Raw genomic sequence first — 17,571 nt, 5'->3', positions numbered from 1 at the left:
ATCTTCAATCAACTGATGAAAGACCCAAGTGGGGCACTAATTCCCAGATAAGATCCGTTTGTTTTGTTTGTCTACCAGCTACTAAGGCCAGATACAGATACGGAAACCGAAATACATTTGTACATACAGATACAAAAACCGTTTGCTGACTAACTGTTGTGCAAAGTCAAATGATACAGAGAACAAGAGAGTGAGAAAGAGAGGGGTGCATGGGCCAATGTGTATGTGTGCGAAAGTGTGAAAGTTGCTCAAGGTAGAGCAAAGAAAAGTCGCGAGAGCGTAGGACGCCCAATATTGCACGGCAAACTCGTCTCGACTCTTCCCGAAAGTAAAAAGTTGATGTATAAAAATATGTACAAACATATAAATATGCATTTGGGCACTTAAGATACCTTCTACTTCGATATATAGCTTCTGATAATAAGAAAATACCTTCAGTTTCTCGAAATGTTAACCTATTTAGGATCTAACGATCGTTGTAGTTTTTGGTAGGACATAAAAACTGGAACCTGAAGACACTTAAGATCACCTTAGCTTTTCCTCGTTTGAAAGTTTAAAAAAGACTTAAGCACACACTAAATACCCTTATGCCCTCCAAATGTAGGGTATGCACATAAATTACCTCAGTCGACGGATCAGTAAGAGGGCGCTGGGGAAAGAGATAAATGTGCGATCTTCTCTGTTGCTGTTTTTCTTCCTCTCTTCAGATCACTTTTTCCGCTGATCCTCTCTTCGTGTTGTTGTTGTTGCTGTTGCTGTTGTTGTTTTAGTTGTGGTTGCAAACCGGCAAAGCACTGGGAAATAAATACGTTTGTTGGGTAGACGTGACTAATCCTTGTCCCGGCTTGATCTCAGGTTCGTTCTGTCGTTTGTTCCTTTTTCTCTCTTTCTCTCGTGCGAAAGCTACTAATTTTCAGCTTTTTCTATCTTTTTTTATGTTGTCGATTGGCCAGGTAAAACAAAAAAGTAACAAAACAAAAAAAAACAATGATCGAGGCTCTTGTGTGTTTGGGTTTTGTGTGTGGGGCTGCTGCTGCTTCACGGAGCGTTCGCACGTTGCAATCGAGGCACCAAAATAATTCAGACTGAAGTTTCCAATCAGAATCAAAGCCGCGTAAAGTGGACGGCGACGGGCCCAAAGCTTAGACGCTGTCGCTGACGCCGGCAGCAGCAGCAGCGGCGGCAACGACAACAGCAACAGCAACAGAGATATGACCGAATACGAAATACTTACGAATACGAAGATGACGAGACCGACTCGACCAGCAGAGCTGTCGAGTTCGCTTTGTTCGCGTCAGATCTGGCTTTTTTTCAAACTGATTAATTTAGCATTTCAAAGCTTAATATTTCCCAGACGGTCAGCTGCAAAGTACTCCCAATTGTTTATGTCAAATTTGTAGCTGCAATTGCTGGCCTAACAGATTTAAGAAATATTTTATGAAAAAATTAAACAAATACTCCAAAAAAACATTAAAACTGAAACATGGCTCAGCCTTGTTAAGGCCAAAATCAATAGATCCACTTAGATTCGATCATATTATCCTTTTGTCTGATCTGCGTCCAGGAAACAAATGATTGAAACAGATTCCAATCATTGCTTGGGGCAAACCTTTAACATTCCCAAATATCAACACGAACAAAGGCTGAACACGAACTGCGCGAAGCAGAGTGTGAATGAGAGAATGTGCAAAAACAAATATAAGCTGCGGGACGGGGTGGGTTTAGCCACTGCAAATTAATTTCTTCATTGTGGCTATAATAATGATCCAATCCGATCCCAATTTGGTGGTCTGATAGATATGGTCATTCCCTACGCAATGGCGTTTTTAGATTTCTTTAAAGATATTTAAATTTGTAGATTTTTGAGGTTTTCGACCTTTTGCGGGGGCGGAAGGGGGCGTGACAGACAGACATGGCTCAATCGACTCGGCTATTGATGCTGATCAAGAATGTATATACTTTTTGGGGTCGGAAATGTTTCCTTCTGTGCGTTACATACAACCGTTATTCGCACAAGTACAATATACCCTATTTACTCTTCGAGTACCGGGTATAAAAAATGCAAAACGATCCATAGAAATTACAATCTTCATTCGCCTGCACCACATCTAATCGGAGTCTAGCAAAATAGAGATCCATTATGCTTCGATGGCAAATATCGTTGCTGACACAATGAAGTGCAAGTGCCGCATCATATATATTGTATTCCTTCTTGCTGTTGCCTTTTGTGTTCCTTTCAACAGGAGTCCCGTTTATGACTGTACGTAAGATTGAGTCGATTTTGTGTGTAAATTCATATTTTAATTGATTTAGCTCTTTGCGCGTTGACTGGGGGCCGGCTTAAATGCTATGTTCATAACACTTGGGGCTTCAATGAAAGGACTAAAGAATGTTATGAAGTGCGCAAGGGCAAAGAGCCGTGCGGCTTCTTTGATGGAAGAAAGGGCTGTGAGGACTTTTGCCACAGGCCTCCTGGAACGGGCAGGAAAGGTTAACCTTGTGGGCAAAAGCAGTTTTAGCTCTTTTATTAAAATAAACTAATTATTAAAATAAAAATTTACAATATAGAAATGTAGCTGATCCCTAAACAGGCAGCTGGAGGCATGGAGGCAATGGAGTGTCGCTTTTACACCTTTTCTGCTCCAGTGCCGCCCACACTTAATCCCTTCTACTTTCGGTTACATATTTATTTGTTTGCAATAATTGATCGTGCCAATATTGAAAATAAATGTTGTTTGGTCACCAACGCAAAACGTGTTCGGCCTTGATTTTTCGCAACTTTCGAGAAAGAATGGGAATGGGATTCCTTTGCGGTGTCATTGTCACCATTCCCGTCCCGTCGCAGCTGTCTGTCACCTTATACCATGTGTGAATCCACAAACAAATCACTCAATCAGTGCCCGCCGAGGGGTGGGTGTCGTTGTTGCAATATAATAGTGTTTTGATTTATGCAAACAAATATAATACATACATAAATATACAAATACATACATACATACACATGTACATATGTATGTATGTACATATGTACATAGTACATTTGTATTTTCAATGAGTTGGAGATTATTTCCAGAGCCCTCGAACGGGCTCCAATACCGCAACTGGTGGGGGAGGGGCGCCCACAATCGAAATAAGTTTATTTTCGAAAAAGCGACAAAATTACTCATCGATGAAACGCAAGAGAGCAGGAGGGGACGGTTGGTTGAATGGTGCTGGTGGCGCAGACGTTGCGCAGACGTAGACGTAGACGTAGACGCAGACGTCGTGACTAGACAAAGCAGACTGCGATAGGGGGAAAGAGGGGTGTTCACTCTACAGTGGCCACCACTTGCTGCATTTGGACATTTGCCATACGCGGGTGTCTCTGTGCCAATTCGATTCTGGCTTATTGATTTATATAACGTCGACGGCGGCAGCAGCATCAGCAGCAGCAACGGACAGCCCACGCCGGGGCTTAATCGAGCCGAATCGAAACGAATCGAGTCTGGGGCCTCATGGCCAGACTTGAATCGTGAAACATCCAACGCTCTCTGCTCTGTTCTGTTCTGCCGGCTGCCAGGGATGCATAGTCTTTACAATTTAAACCATAAGTGGCGAGGGGGGAATGCTCTGACTCGGCCTGCAGCGGCAGCAGCAGCAGCAGAACACAACACACAAAACCTCTCCCAGCAAGAGACAGACTTTGCATGACTTCATCGCCAGGAGCAGATCAGATGAGTGGACAGCAGCTCAGAGAGGAGAAGGAAGAGAGCAAAGTACAGACTGCAAGTACAGCGTGGCGAAAGGAGAAGAGAGCCAACCATCTTAGAGAGGATCAAAAGAGATCATAGCAAGCGCAAGACATGAGGGAGAGCTCATGCTCTCCGTTCTCACTTTTCTACCTGCTCTAAGGTGTACATATGTGAACAAGGTGAGGAACACTTTCGCTGTTGAACCGATACATGTCCAAAAACAATGCAGTGGCGAGCGCACCCCTCGGCACTGCTACACCTTGTAAATGTACACTTTGGGCAGATGCGCTGGCTGACCAGATTGAGAGAGGAGGAGGAGTAGCAGGCAGTCTGGAGCGACGAACGCAGAAGAGCAGAGAAGAGAGCGAGGGCAGCTTGATTCTGGCAGGCCAGAGGCCAAAACGCTGAAATTGATTCATGGCCAATGACTCATCCGAGGCTTTATCACCCATCAGCAGGCAGCGCAGCAGCAATGCCACTCCGCAGCTTCCCATTTGGCCGGCCGGCTGGCTTGACTGCGTGGGCTGTGGATCGTCTGCTGAGTCTGCCATACCCTCGCTTAGAGTATATAGATTTTGACCAGCTGTTTGCCACAACAAAGATAAAAGCGCATGGATTCCTGAGTATGAAGAAAATCGTTCGTATCATTTACCTTTGGGTACAACCCTAACGGGTTTGTGCCATGAGTGTTTTTTTGTTTTAAGATAAATTGAAAGTGGAAAGATGCAGATTCCTAAGTATCTAATCGCATCTTATCTTATCGCTAAAACGCAATTGGAACAATTTCTCAAAAACAATTCTTAGTAAAAACTTTCTTCTTTCGTGCGAATCTGATGCCACAGGATTTATTTGTTTGTTGACTATACCAGAGGGTATTCAAAGCCTCGACCCTGCATGGCTAGATACATATTTTTGTTTCGTTCTTGTTTGATGCAGATGCCAGCGTTTTGAAGATGCATATGTATGTATGTACATACATGGATCATTTGATTTGGTCAGGTCTCTCCCATGCGTCGTCATCGCTTTTCCATTGATTTTTCTAACGACTTTTTAACGATTATTGCCAGCCGGGAGACGAGCCGGGCCAAGCAACCCACGCGGCAAGACACGATGCGCTGCGCTGCGATGCGATGCGACGCGACAACAACACAGGCAGCCATCCAACGAGAACAGCCAGAGACAACCATCCCCATAAATGACCCAATTTGGTCAGGTTGAACTGGGTTGGATTGATGGACTGAACGATTGACTAAGTGAGTCGCCGGATTGAGTGGATGTGGCTGTGTGTCCCATCTCTGGCTATGGTCTGTTCTGGAAAGAGTCGTCTGGGTCTGGTCTTTAAAGGCAATGACAACAGCATCAGGGACGGGTCCAGGCCCAGGCCCAGGTCCAGCTCCAGCTCCAGAAAAGAGGCAATGAACTTGACCAAAGAGGTGGGCGCGATGGCGGGAACAGAATAAGAGGCGGAGATAGCGAGAGGGTAGAGATAAAGGCGGAGAAGTGTCCAGAAGGGACAGACAAAATTCTCCAAAAATTATCCTAAAGTTGGCAGAGGCTTCGTGGGGAAATGAGAATTTGAAAGCCGAAGGCAACGAGTGAAATCATTTCCCTAAAATCTCTTTACAAATAAAGATTTAGAGCCAGAACTTACCATTTTCCTCAGCAATTCCTCATTTTGTATGGCACCCAAATCGCATTCCAACTCCATCTCAAAGATAGCTGCAAGAGGAAGAAAAAAAAGGATTCATCTAAAGGTTTATCTCCTAAAGGGAATTTTATGGGATATAAAAAATTAAGGGCAGGACTTAGATGTACTCAAATGGTAGATTCTTAAAGATTAAAGAAGATAGATTTTCCCATCCGATGATGCAATTATTTCGATGCACATTTCTCACTTTGATTTATTTTGAATTGATTATTTTTGTTGTTGTATTTTTGTTCTATTTTGGTTGGTTTGCTGAGTAATATTATTTGCGATGATGAACGAGGCAAGCCAGAAGCAGAGTGTCCCCACACCCCAACAGGTTGTGACATTTCCCCCCTAAATGGCCAAGATCGAACATGGCCAACAGCACAGGCAGCAGCATCAGCAGCAGCAGCAGCAACAAATGCATATGAATACTCATACGAGTACTCGTAAAAACAAATTACAGTGCCGTATGAGCAGCGCTGTTGTTGCTGCTCATTGAATTGCCAGCTTGATTAGCACTAGCTTCGTTGCAATTTTGGTTAGAGAGGAGCTGCCTCGGGGTGCGGTGGAGGGTGGGCCAAAAGCCAAACAAGTTCAAAAAACCACAATTGGGCAAGCCACTCCATCAGCCTGATGAGGTTGCCGTGTCCCTCGGTGCCAAAACACGATTGAACTTGAATCAGAATCGAATTAACAGAGAGCCGGAGGTGTTTCAATGAATTAGGAATTGTAATCTAAGTACAAATATTTCAGGGAACAACCAGAGCGCATTTGGTGGATCTCTATGTGATGTGGGGATTGGAGAGGTCGCTTAAATTTCATGAACTCAGTCGACACACAAATTACTACATGGAGTCAAAAGTGCCTTTGCAAACGTCCCATAAAAAGCCTACAAAGGGTCATTTAACTTATCGACACTTATCGATAGACGCGATTGAAATGGCCACTGAAATGGGCTTTGAATTTGAATTTATGCTTTTTACGATTATTGCCATAAATCTTGTCTTACCAAATCCGTGCGAGTGTTCGCTAGTAAAACGGTTTTTAATTGCCGCAAAGCTAAATGCCAGATTTGTGCTTCGATATTTGGCCATTTATAAATTTATGCGGTTCGGCGATCTGATCGGATCGGATCGGATCGGTGACCAGAAGAAACAATTTCTGTTGTGAATCTTAGGGCATTGGCCACACGACCTGCCACCCACGCTGCATGACTGGCTGGCTTGGTCGTATTTTGTGTAAATTATGGCTCTAGTCTGGCTTTAGAATATATCTTTATTGGCTTTTGGTTTTTCGATTTGATAGATGACCCATAAATGCGTTAAATGGATGTCGGACCTGACGTCTCAATAGGCTTTGATTTCGTGCCCCCGATCGCCATTCAAATTGTAATCGCAAGTGACAGAAGGAAAAGGGACTTGTCAGGAATTTGAAGATTACGCATAGAAAGAATACATCATGGAACGATCATGCATTGGAAGACCAAAGATGAGAAGATCGTGCGTGGATATATAACTAGTATAATCATTCATTTGGTAATCATATAAATTGTGGCACTATTGGCATATTTAATATATCAAACTTATCTAGAGTGTCCATGATACTTACAATATATGTACATATGTACATACATATATGATGATCATAGGTTTGGGGAAATGGAAATTTAAACATAAAACATTAAGCCTGACTATTTGATTATATGCATATGATGATTCCAATCATATCTTTAGTTTATCAGAGTTTTCGAGTGACCTTTAGCCCATGTAGCCTATCGAATTCAAATGAATGTCTTTACCTTAGTATAGGGTATTCCGAAGCTGGATTGGACATTTTGGCGCCAGAAAACAGGGAAAACCACAAAAATCACCGCAAAACTGTTAGAAAATTCCCTTCCCAACATTGTATCTCTTATGGTGGAACTCACCTGCTGCTCAGTTGCTGCTGCTGCTGCTGCTGCCGCTGCTCCTTATCAGAGACGACGACGTTCGAGGTGGCGGCTTTCGTAACTCGAGATGGAAACGCTGAGCGAGATGGCGACAGACGACGCGTGGAAAACAACAATTAAATGTATATATTTTTCTCTCTATCTATTTATTTGCTTGTGTGGATATGCGATTCGCTTGGCAAATATTTAAACTGTGAATAGTTTAATTTACGGAGAGATCAGGTTGCCTGCCTGCCTGCCTGCCTGGGTGCCTGCTGTGTCGTCTCTGTCGTCTGTGTCTCTGGGCTCCTCTCCTTCGGACAGCCCCGGTGGCCGTGCGGCTTTGTCAGCGACTTGTGCGCGGCTTTGTCAGCGACTTGTGCGCGGTTTTTATCGCATGCAAAGTGCTTGGCTTTCCCCTCGCTGTCTCTCTCTCCGTCTTTGTCTCTGGCTGTGTCTTTGATTGACGATTGATTGATTGCGGTTTGATCCGTTAGTTTTTTGTTTTTGTACGGTTGATTAATTAGAGTTCAAGCAATAAAAACATCAACAATTAATCACGAAAAATAAAGCACAGCGCAAAAAAAAGGCACTAAAGGGTATCGAAAATGATATCGAAAATCGTTAAGCGAGCAACGTTCCGTGGGCAGGGGGGACTGAGGCTTAGGGCGGGACTGGTGGCTAGATGGAGATGCGTTTTTGAACCGTTTGGCACGAGCGGAGGCTCTTGACTGATTGTGGAAGCCCCCGTTCTGGCTGCATTTAGGCTCGCTCCCGGCAGAGCGTGGCTGGACGCCAGCAGCGGCGTCGACTGGGACTGGGACTGCGACTGGGGCCGAGGCCGAGGCTGGGCGCCCCTTCTAGATCTTCCTCTCTCTCTCTCTCTGTCTCTCTCTCCATCTCTGTTCCCAGTCCGGATGTGGTTCGCCTTGCCTGGGCGTCGTTCACGCTGTCCACATTTGCTGCCTCTGCATATTTTTGTTTGTCAATACCCCCGAAAGGGTATTATAGTTTTAATCAGATACTCGCTCATGGCATATTTTTGTCTTTGTCTGAACCATTTCCGCGAAGTGCAATAAATGGGACTAGAGGCAAATATATGTATCCATTATATTAATTTTTAAATCTTGAATCACGAGGGTATCAAAATTCGGCTTTTCAATTATAACTTATCTTGAATATTTGTGTGTATGTATTTTGTTCCTAAGAGATAAGAAAACTGACAAAAACAGCTGCAGATCTGAGCGGTTAGTGAGAGAGAATAAGAGATTGTGAGGTGGCGGAAGGATTGGCTAATGCCAAAAAAATGCACTTCAATCTCTCATTCCAAAGCTGCAGAGAATGTAATCACATTATCGTATTGAGATCGACAGTTTTGCCTTCTTTATTAAATGGCTTCACCTTGCAACGGACACTTTTAGCGGTCTATGAGTTCCAATAAAATTGTTGAGCTACAAACAAGTGCTCGAAATTATATAAAAATGTACAACAACATCCACAACAGTTTTCCCATACATTCCGCACGCAGTAACTGTGTGTTTTAATGGAAGCTACTGCTGCCTAGACCCTGCCGGCAAGCGACACAAAAAGAGTCAAAGAAAGAGAGAGCTTGATAATCCAAAAGCTGCGCATCAATTATCTTCTGCTATCAACAAAATATGCATCTATGCACGCGGCTGGGCACATCTGATTATAGTAAACTTTTAAGACACATCTCTTCGCCATGTGGAAACTCTCTCCATCAGTGGTGTTGGGCAGTTGCGAAATAGATGAATGTCGCGGTCGGATGGCCTTATCGCATGATTGCTTATCAAAATGGTGTGGACGAGGACGAGGACGACGACGACGACGACGATGCTGTGCCGAAAACAACGCAACGCGCATGCATTTCGAATACCACAGGGTCAGTGGGACAGACATGCTACTGTTTTTGGACAAAACCACCTGACAATGAGGCATCATGATGCTGATGCTGATGCTGTTGCTGTTGCAGCACTTGCTCGGGCGCCATTGTGCGTGTCTGTTCATGCGTGTGAATGTTGGTGTGTGCCTGCCTGCCGTGTGCCTGTTCGTGTGTTGAATGTCAACCAACCAACTGCGGTCCAGCGATCAGTGTCAATCGCATACAAATCGCATGAAATTCGCTGCAAATTCGAGGAAAACATTGTTGTTTATGCAACTGGCACAAGGAGAGAAGCAGCAGCAGGAGCAAAAACCACGCCCCAGCCCAAAAACATCTTTAATTGTGTGCACTTTTTAGTTTAGGGCAGCCAGAGCAGCATGCTGCCCGCAGCCACATGTTGCTAATACCGAACTAACGGTCAGCGCAAGCAACATCTGCTGCTAAAGGGCTTCACCGCGCCGCGCCCTTGACTCTGGCCTGGTCTGGAATATGTCAGTGAAAGCCATGCCAAAAACCACACACTCCATTGGCCACGTTTGAGCACTGTCCTTGCCGCCTGGCCCGGCCTGGGCTGACGTCAGCACGTAGGCAGCAGCAGCTGAAGAGCTGACTGCAACTGCAGCATGTTGCCGCCTTAAAAGGTGAGGACAACTCTGCAACTGCCACCAGAGTTTTTTCTGCCAACATCTCACGCACGAAAGCTCCAGCTCAAGCTCCAAGACAGCAAAAAGTGGCATTTACTTTTTGTCTTTTATTAATTTATTTTAAGTGATTCGCAAAACTGAAACCTAAATCGAAAAACCGAAAATGGAACCTTGGAAGCCCCGAAAAATGGTCAATCGATTGATTTGAATCGGAGATTGTATGGACAGGAGCAGAGCAGAGCAACGGTTTGAGCTCTGATGAAACTACATTTTGGGAAACAGAATAATTATAATTGAAATAATGATGCGCGTATAATGGCTTACACACCCAGTAAAGTATTTAGGTACTATATCTATGTACATACATATGTATGTACCTACACAAACAATAAATAATTGAAATGGAAATAAAACTTCACCTTCGATGATCCGTATAGGGCCTTATTCTGGGTATATTTATTTCGGACGCGTCAAGCAGCAACTCCCCTCAGTCAGGGATCATCGCCTTGGCCAGCTCTTGGGTATCTTTGCCCAAAAAATGCGTATTTGAACATGAATGAAGTTACTTTATTTGAACTATAAATGTATGTATTTATGTATTGATAACATATAAGTTTAATGTGTTTTTTTTAGTTGTGTGGGAATATTCGAAGTGAAGTCTAAGAACTAATCAGTGCTAAATACAACTTAGTCATATCGTATCGGTATATCATATCATATATGCTGGCTAGGACGAGCTGCCTGATAGAGCGCTGTCCGTATGATCTCCTCTCAAGAAACTTTCTGTATATATACATATATATGTATATCTACTGTATATACGATGTATGTATGTATGTAAATGTAGGTCGATGTTCGATGATATCAATATGAAAGCAACAAAAATTCATCAAATGTGTGCAAAAAATTCAAATACAAAAAAATATTATCATGTATTATTAAATGTAATGATAAATGTATGTATGTATGTATGTATGTATGTATGTATAGTGGAATATGCTGATCTGATATACATACGTAACTTATGTTCTCTATAGTAGGCCTAGACAGACTCTGAATAATTCAAAATAAAATCACATCAAATTCGCTGAATGGAAGAATGAAATAAATGGCCAAAGACGAAAGTCTATCTCTCTCTTTCTCCATGTATCTCTCTATCTTGCTCCCTTTCACTCACCCTCTCTCTCTCTCTCTATCTTTGCGTCTATAAATCTATAGCATACATTATCTTAGAACAAAATGGAATTTAACGATTATATGAATGAATTGGCAGAAAGAGATAGAGAGAGAGAGAGAAAGAGTGTGGGAGGTAGAGGGTCAAGATGATACGTTGGAGGCAAGAGCTATGCTATATCAACAAATATACATAGTCATCCCCTCCCCCGCCCGATACGAGGGCGATTGTCTATAATTTTGGCACAGCTCGGGGCACACCTCTGCTCTCCATCTTAATTGCTTTGGGGAATGGCCTGGTTGGTTAATGGGTTGGGTTTTGGGGTTATCTATGCCTAATACTAATAGGTGTCTTGGTTTAAGATTCTCTTTTACAAACTAAACTAATTGTTATACTAAATACATAGCTGGCTAATACATAGCTTACATATGTACGCGATTAACGATTAGCGTTTAGTTCATAATACTATGAAATGCGAATTGGAAGAGCGCGAAAGGAAGTTTAGGTTTATGTTTAGGTTACAATTGTTGCTGTTTGCTGTTGAGCAGCTCGAACGCTTGGCGGTACTACGATATTCTACAATATATCCTATAGAAAAAAATATATTATAGTAACGAGGATTGCACACACACTGAGATTATGTAGTAGGAAGTAACTTAAACACGAAATGGAAGAGTTGTGTGGGATGTGGGTTGGGGCATGATGGAATGGGGGCTCTCATCGGTGGGAGGGTGAATCGTGGATCGCCTGGGTTCGCTTCGGCTTTCAATCTGTCACGCCCAGATGGACCAACTGCTGCATGGTGCGCTGCAGATAGGTGGGATCCGGGAACATATTAAACTGAGTCTTGTGATCAACACTATTCCAGATGACCACATCCTCCCGGCCGGTTGTCACCGATCGTCCAATCGAGAAAAGCAGGCGTCGATCGAAGGCAATCTTCAGGAAGCGCAACACCTTGCGGCCCAGCGGGCAGTCGGGCAGGTAGCAGATACGCGGAAAGCCCACGGCAAAGAAGGCACGGCCCGGATGCGGATGCTCGGACGTCTGTAGGCCCGAGGCAATGCTGTCAAATAGAGAATGTAGAGAGATGTCTATAGATGATTACGATTACTTGGGGATATAGTTTTTGACTCGATTCTCACTCGTAAACAATCTGTATGGTGTTCTGGCCCTCGTGGCCGGGCAGATTCTTGCTGATGATGCTCCAGGACATGCTGCCGATGGGCTGATTGCCCACCTTCTCGCCATAGACAATTCCGCACACGGGACACTCAATGAAGAGGTTCTGCACAAGCGACAAAGACGGAGAGAGCGAGAGCGAGAGCGAGAGAAAGAGAGAGGGGGAGAGAGAGTTAGCTTATCCTTGTCTATTCTATTCCGTTTTACGTACCTTGTTCATGTCGTTCTGCTGGTCAATTATCATGCCATTGAGGCACTGCAGGTGCATCAAATGCTGGCAACGACTCAGCGAAATGGCCGGATTCTGGGCGGAGTGCACTAGCTCCTCCATGCACATGGGACAGGGCTGGGCATTGGGCCACAGGGGCGGCTCTACCACCTTCACGAATCGCGATATCATGTCACTGGCCGGATCCACGCCCACAATCGAACCGGCGATTGATTGCTGCTGCTGCTGCAGTTGAAGCTGCAGCTGCTGCTGTTGTTGCTGCTGCTGTTGCTGTTGTTGTTGCTGTTGCTGTTGCTGGTGTGGATGCAGCGGCAGTGGTGGCGGCACTGGCGCCCGTTCGCCCAGCGATGAAGGCGGCAGCGATGGCACAAACACCTCGTCACTGCCCAGGGAGCAATCGAGCAGATCGTTGACAGATATGGCAAAGTTGCGGCTCCTTAGGCTCTCTTTGCTCTCGTGGCTGAGGTATGTGGATACGGTGTCCACGCTCGGGCGCCGCCGGTGCGACTTAACGCTGTTGGTGTCCGTGTCGGAGGCGCGCGTTCGTGACCGGGACCTGTGCGACCCGAGGCGGCTGCTCCGCTGCGACTGCAGCGATCCCTCCGAACACCGGCTGTGGTGGCTGTTCATCGACGAGGTCACAATGTTCTTGCCATGCGTAAAGTGAGAGCTGGAGATGGTGTGGGCGTGCGCATGCACGTGGGCGAGGGCATGCGTGTGGTTGAGGGCGTGGGGATGTCCGTGCGCGTGTGGCATATGGCTGCTGTGGTGGAGCGTGTGCGTGGAGGCCGAGGCCGATGAGGAGGAGGAACTGGCACTGGCTGCCGGCATGCTCGAGTGCTTGGTGCTGCTGCCGAAGATGTTCAGATTATTGAGTATCTGCCGCAGATTGGTCGTGGATATTTCGCTGTGCTTCTTCGGCGGCTTCCTTGGTGCCGTCTGATGATGATGATGATGTTGCTGCTGCTGCTGCAGCTGTTGATGATGCTGCTGCATCTGCTGCTGTTGTTGTTGTTGCTGTTGTTGCTGCTGCTGGGCATGATGATGGTGATGGTGTGTCGCAGGAAGCGGATGCTGCTGCCGGTTCATGGGCATTCGATGGAGAGACTTGCTCTCCACCAGCTTCGGCAGCGTAGTATAGTTGCTGGCATTGCTGCTACTCTTCAGCTGTATGGCCTGCTGTGGCGTGAGCTTGACCAGCGGATAGGGGGCTTGCTGGGTGCGGCGAATGCTGCGCATGGGGCCGCTCGGCTGCCGCAGCTGGGTGAGATTACAAAAGTTGATGGTGTAGGGCAGTCCGATGTTGCTGCGGCATAAATCCAACGTTTGCTCGCCCTAAAAAGAAGAGAAATCAGCTCGGATCAGTTGGGCCAGACAGGCATTAGCTCGATGATGACTCACCCGCGCCCAGGCATCCTCGATGATGCACTGCACATGCATATTGTAGGCCCGCCAGTCGGTGTTGCTGTCCGCACTGCCGCCCGACCACTCCCACTTGGTTCCTTTGCCCGCCGGCGAGCTGGGGGCATAGAACATGCGTCGCACCCCAATCGTTAGCAGGCCCGTCTCCGATTCGGCCTCCGACTCCTGGGTCATGGTGCGCACATTCACATAGTACTGCTCCAGGCTGGGGTCCGCATCGCTCAGCATCACTCGGGTGAGCTTTTTGGCGTGCGCACGCTCCAGGTGCTGCGACACGGCCGGCGAGTAGGGCAGCCACTTGCCGCCGCGCGACTCAAACTCCCACACGCACACGGCATGGGTGTGATTGACGGGGGGCGGCGCAGGGCCAGCGCCAGGCCCTGCTGATCCGCCCGCAGCGCTGCTGGCCATCGCGCGCACACACACACACACACACACACCGATTGGGGGAAGGATGGGGGCGATGCACTCACACCATAGCTACAAATGATTCCGCGGATCAATCTCTCTATGCTCTCTATCTCTCTTTTCAATTGCGTGGTAGCTCCGAATTTTTGGCTGACACTGCCACTGCGACTGCGTGCGACTACGAAGATGAGCACAAAATAAACAAAGAAATTAAAAATGGTGGCCTGCTGGCTGGGCTGGGAAGTGCATAGTTAGCTGGCGCTGCACTGCGGTATGCATAATGGTTTCCGATTGGAAGAAAAAAATCACTCGATATGGGGCGAAAACTAACTTAATGCGCACGGAATTGCTGAGTGAGCCACTTAATTAATTAAGCAGATATTATTATATTTCCTTAGCGATGGGTAGTTTTGTCTTGTTGTGTTGTACCTGGTACAATTAAATATTATTTGCGATGCGTTATCGATAGTATCGCAGGTATCACAAATGTTATTTGCGACTGCGTGCAGGTGTGCCTATCAAAGCAGTTTCTTGCCACTCCATGTGGCAACAAATAACGACAACACCAAACAGAACTTGTATGCTGGTTTGATAATGAAAAACAGTTTATGAACTTGTGTTGTCGTGCCGCCGATTCTTTTTCCACCCACTGATCTTTCTTATTTTTTATTGAGATGGGCGACAATCGACCATACCACACGATAGTTACAAAAGATCGATAGCAGGCTGACAATATTAGGGTTGAGAGCGTGGTGACGGTTAAAAATTTAAAATTTTGATTTCGTATCATTAATGAACTAGCAACACGGTCTGTTGCCCTCTTAGCGTCAATGGCTTTTAGCTTACTTCTATTTAGGAACCATGGTTTTGTTGAGGTAGAGCGAAAAAGTGAGCAGTATACTCTGCGTTTAACGCTGGCAAGCTCGGCATACTCTCTCCCATTCTTCTTCTAGTATTCGGTGTATCTCACATAAGGCAGTTTTAAGATTCCATTTAACGACTGTATATTTTCCCAGTCTGTGTGCTTCTTTGGCTGCTGTGTCTACTGCCGTGTTCTGAGGGATGTTGGCATGGCCGGGTATGAAATGGATTTCCACCTTCTTTAGGTATTGACGGATCTTCTCCCTGATTTTATAAGCGATAAAATTATCGTGGATGCTCCCTGCCAGTATTAGAGACCCGTTTCCGCTGTCCGTTAGGATGGCGACACGAGAAAACCCGCGCTATAAAAAAAATTAGAAAATGGCCCATGGCCCTTTTTGGTCAAAAATTGGATTTCAAAACCAAAATTCCAGTCAAGGGGTGTCCATTACAGTCTTCCGGATATAAATACTATTGTACATTTATAGTTCCATGTGAAATCTTAGCTTGAAAAATATGCAGACCCTGCAAATAGTTGTGCAGGCCCCTGCATCGGTGCAACTTTTCAATAAAATGATTTGTTTAAAATATAACCGCGGTGCAATACTGAAGCACTTGGCTTACTTCACATTTTACATTATCATATTTCTTCTGGACTATTAAATGTCTTCAAATTCGAAACACATAGTTAAATAAGTCACCAACAAAACAAGACCAAGATCTTGAGGCTGCGGTAAATAGAAGAAAAGATACTGACCTTTGAAGTGAGAATATTGAACTCGTGTTACAGTTTTGCTTGCTTGATACTTATCCCTATTCCATATTCCATAACTAGCAGTTAATTCTTAATTGAAAATACGTAAATAAATAAATACTATAAACCATATATTGTCTATAGTCCAATATTAATATATTTTATTTTATATTTAGTTCTCATTAGTTGTTCAAACTCCCTTCGCAAAGGAAAAAAGCTTTCAGAATTCCCAGAAATTTCACCAGACATGAGGACGCTGCCATGAGGTGCCATCGAGGTGCCTATTCTGCTGGTGCTATCCAGATGAATGCCAAAGAGGGACACGATCGGAGACAACAGGTTGGATGGCAGGTCATTTCCACATTGAATCTGTCCCTTTAAAACTGTTACCCTTTAACTGTCTTTTGCGGGTCCTCAGGCCAATCTGGTGATTGGTGATGAACATGCTTATGTGGATGGATCGCGCCTCTGCCGGTCTCAATGGCACTGAGGTGCTGCCTCTGAGCTCCGATGAGTGGTTGGATTTACATCGCAACAGTCACTGCCGGTGAAACGAAAGCGATTGGCCCAAAACCTCGGCTCAACCACAAGCCGTGGTGGGTGGTGGCACAACGTAAAATGCGTACACTGTTTACTGGCGTAGCTACAGTCCTGATCAAGGCCCGCCGTACTTTCTAGTCACCGTTTTAGCGAAAGGTGGAAAGTGCCTGAGCGTCGTGTGCTATGCCCACCCACAAAGAGCGTGGATATACATTGTCAACACGGGCGGCCATCACACACAAACACCGAGGAAGCAACGGCATACTCTGGAAACTCTTAATCACTTTCATTTTCAAGGTACCCATTGCTGCTCCCGTCAGGTGTATGGATATCACCTGCTTGTTTCCGCCATTCTCCTCCATCCAAGCAAATGATACTCGTCGCTGGCCAACTTTAAGCCAGAAAGTGACGCACCCTATGGAGGCTATAGACACCATTAATGAGGAGGATCTGGACTCTGCCGACGGTAGCGAAGAGGATGAGCCAGCAGCTTCGCGGCGCCTCGACAAGTGTCGGGCCGTATCTGAATCCATCCGATGGTGATGTCGACGGCCGCATAAGCAGCAGAAATCTCCCATAAGGAGCTCAGGACGTTTATTTGGCACCATCGAAGCCTTGTCATTTACTTACTTGTGATGCACATTGCCAGCTTGTGCCTTGGAAAGGCAAAGGAGTTTCATCTTTCCCGCTCCATTCGATGCCGATCTGCAAGAGGAAAAATTGTTTAATTAAAAAAGGATCAGGGGGGGCAGCAGTTATCCGAAAATCCATTGATATCTATTTTTAATTGGGGGCATGGCTGAAACGCTTCCGAGTGACTGTTCAAACTCAACACACTGAACGCCCGCCTTTTAAATAGGAAACACTTTGTCCAAATTGGGGAAATAAATCTTCTTGTAAATGCTTATTGTAGCCACCCATCCCCCCTGCTTACGAATAAATTGGAATGGGCACCATTTCATTCAGCTAAACTGCGCTAATAATCTTTAAGTTTCATACATTTCTTAGTTTGAACTTAAACACCCATTGGTCAACAGACGGTTAAGCGGTCTCGGTCAATGACATATTTACTCGACTTTAATATTCTGTTTAATATTGCCATCAAA

General features: G+C 45.4%; 3 protein-coding genes across 6 annotated transcripts in view; 1 reads left to right on the top strand and 2 right to left on the bottom strand.

Moving 5' to 3' along the window:
* LOC117902737 (mucin-5AC) overlaps positions 1–7,604 on the bottom strand; it is a 45,022-nt gene extending 37,418 nt beyond the window's left edge. The window contains exons 1-2 of one of the 3 annotated variants that reach the window (XM_034814334.1): positions 7,370–7,604; positions 5,383–5,471 (exon numbers count right to left, since the gene is read on the bottom strand). In XM_034814334.1, coding sequence (XP_034670225.1) covers positions 5,383–5,439 — 57 coding nt within the window. In that variant the 5' untranslated portion in view covers positions 5,440–5,471; positions 7,370–7,604. The remainder of the gene's footprint in view (positions 1–5,382; positions 5,472–7,369) is intronic. The other 2 variants (XM_034814316.1, XM_034814325.1) reach the window with 2 other exon arrangements.
* On the top strand, positions 2,169–2,511 carry LOC117902755. Its single transcript, XM_034814347.1, has 2 exons — positions 2,169–2,260; positions 2,314–2,511. The coding sequence occupies exons 1-2, from the start codon at positions 2,173–2,175 to the stop codon at positions 2,493–2,495; spliced, it is 270 nt and encodes an 89-aa protein (XP_034670238.1). The 5' UTR covers positions 2,169–2,172; the 3' UTR covers positions 2,496–2,511.
* Positions 7,605–10,440: 2,836 nt separating the features above from the next.
* LOC117896776 (protein deltex) lies at positions 10,441–14,789 on the bottom strand. 2 transcript variants are annotated; one of them, XM_034805266.1, is made up of 5 exons: positions 14,642–14,789; positions 13,882–14,488; positions 12,463–13,815; positions 12,215–12,357; positions 10,441–12,135 (listed from the first exon to the last, which is right to left on the bottom strand). In XM_034805266.1, exons 2-5 carry the CDS (start codon positions 14,311–14,313, stop codon positions 11,835–11,837), a joined length of 2,229 nt encoding a protein of 742 aa, XP_034661157.1. In that variant the 5' UTR covers positions 14,314–14,488; positions 14,642–14,789; the 3' UTR covers positions 10,441–11,834. The 2 variants fall into 2 exon arrangements, with proteins under 2 accessions (XP_034661157.1, XP_034661147.1); XM_034805256.1 differs by having other exon boundaries at positions 13,882–14,731.
* Positions 14,790–17,571: the final 2,782 nt, after the last annotated feature.

Source organism: Drosophila subobscura, chromosome A (genome assembly GCF_008121235.1).
Source record: "Drosophila subobscura isolate 14011-0131.10 chromosome A, UCBerk_Dsub_1.0, whole genome shotgun sequence".
NCBI classification, from domain to species: Eukaryota; Metazoa; Arthropoda; class Insecta; order Diptera; family Drosophilidae; genus Drosophila; species Drosophila subobscura.
The sequence above is the reverse complement of the archived record's forward strand: the minus strand, read 5'-3'. Positions and strand labels throughout refer to the sequence as shown.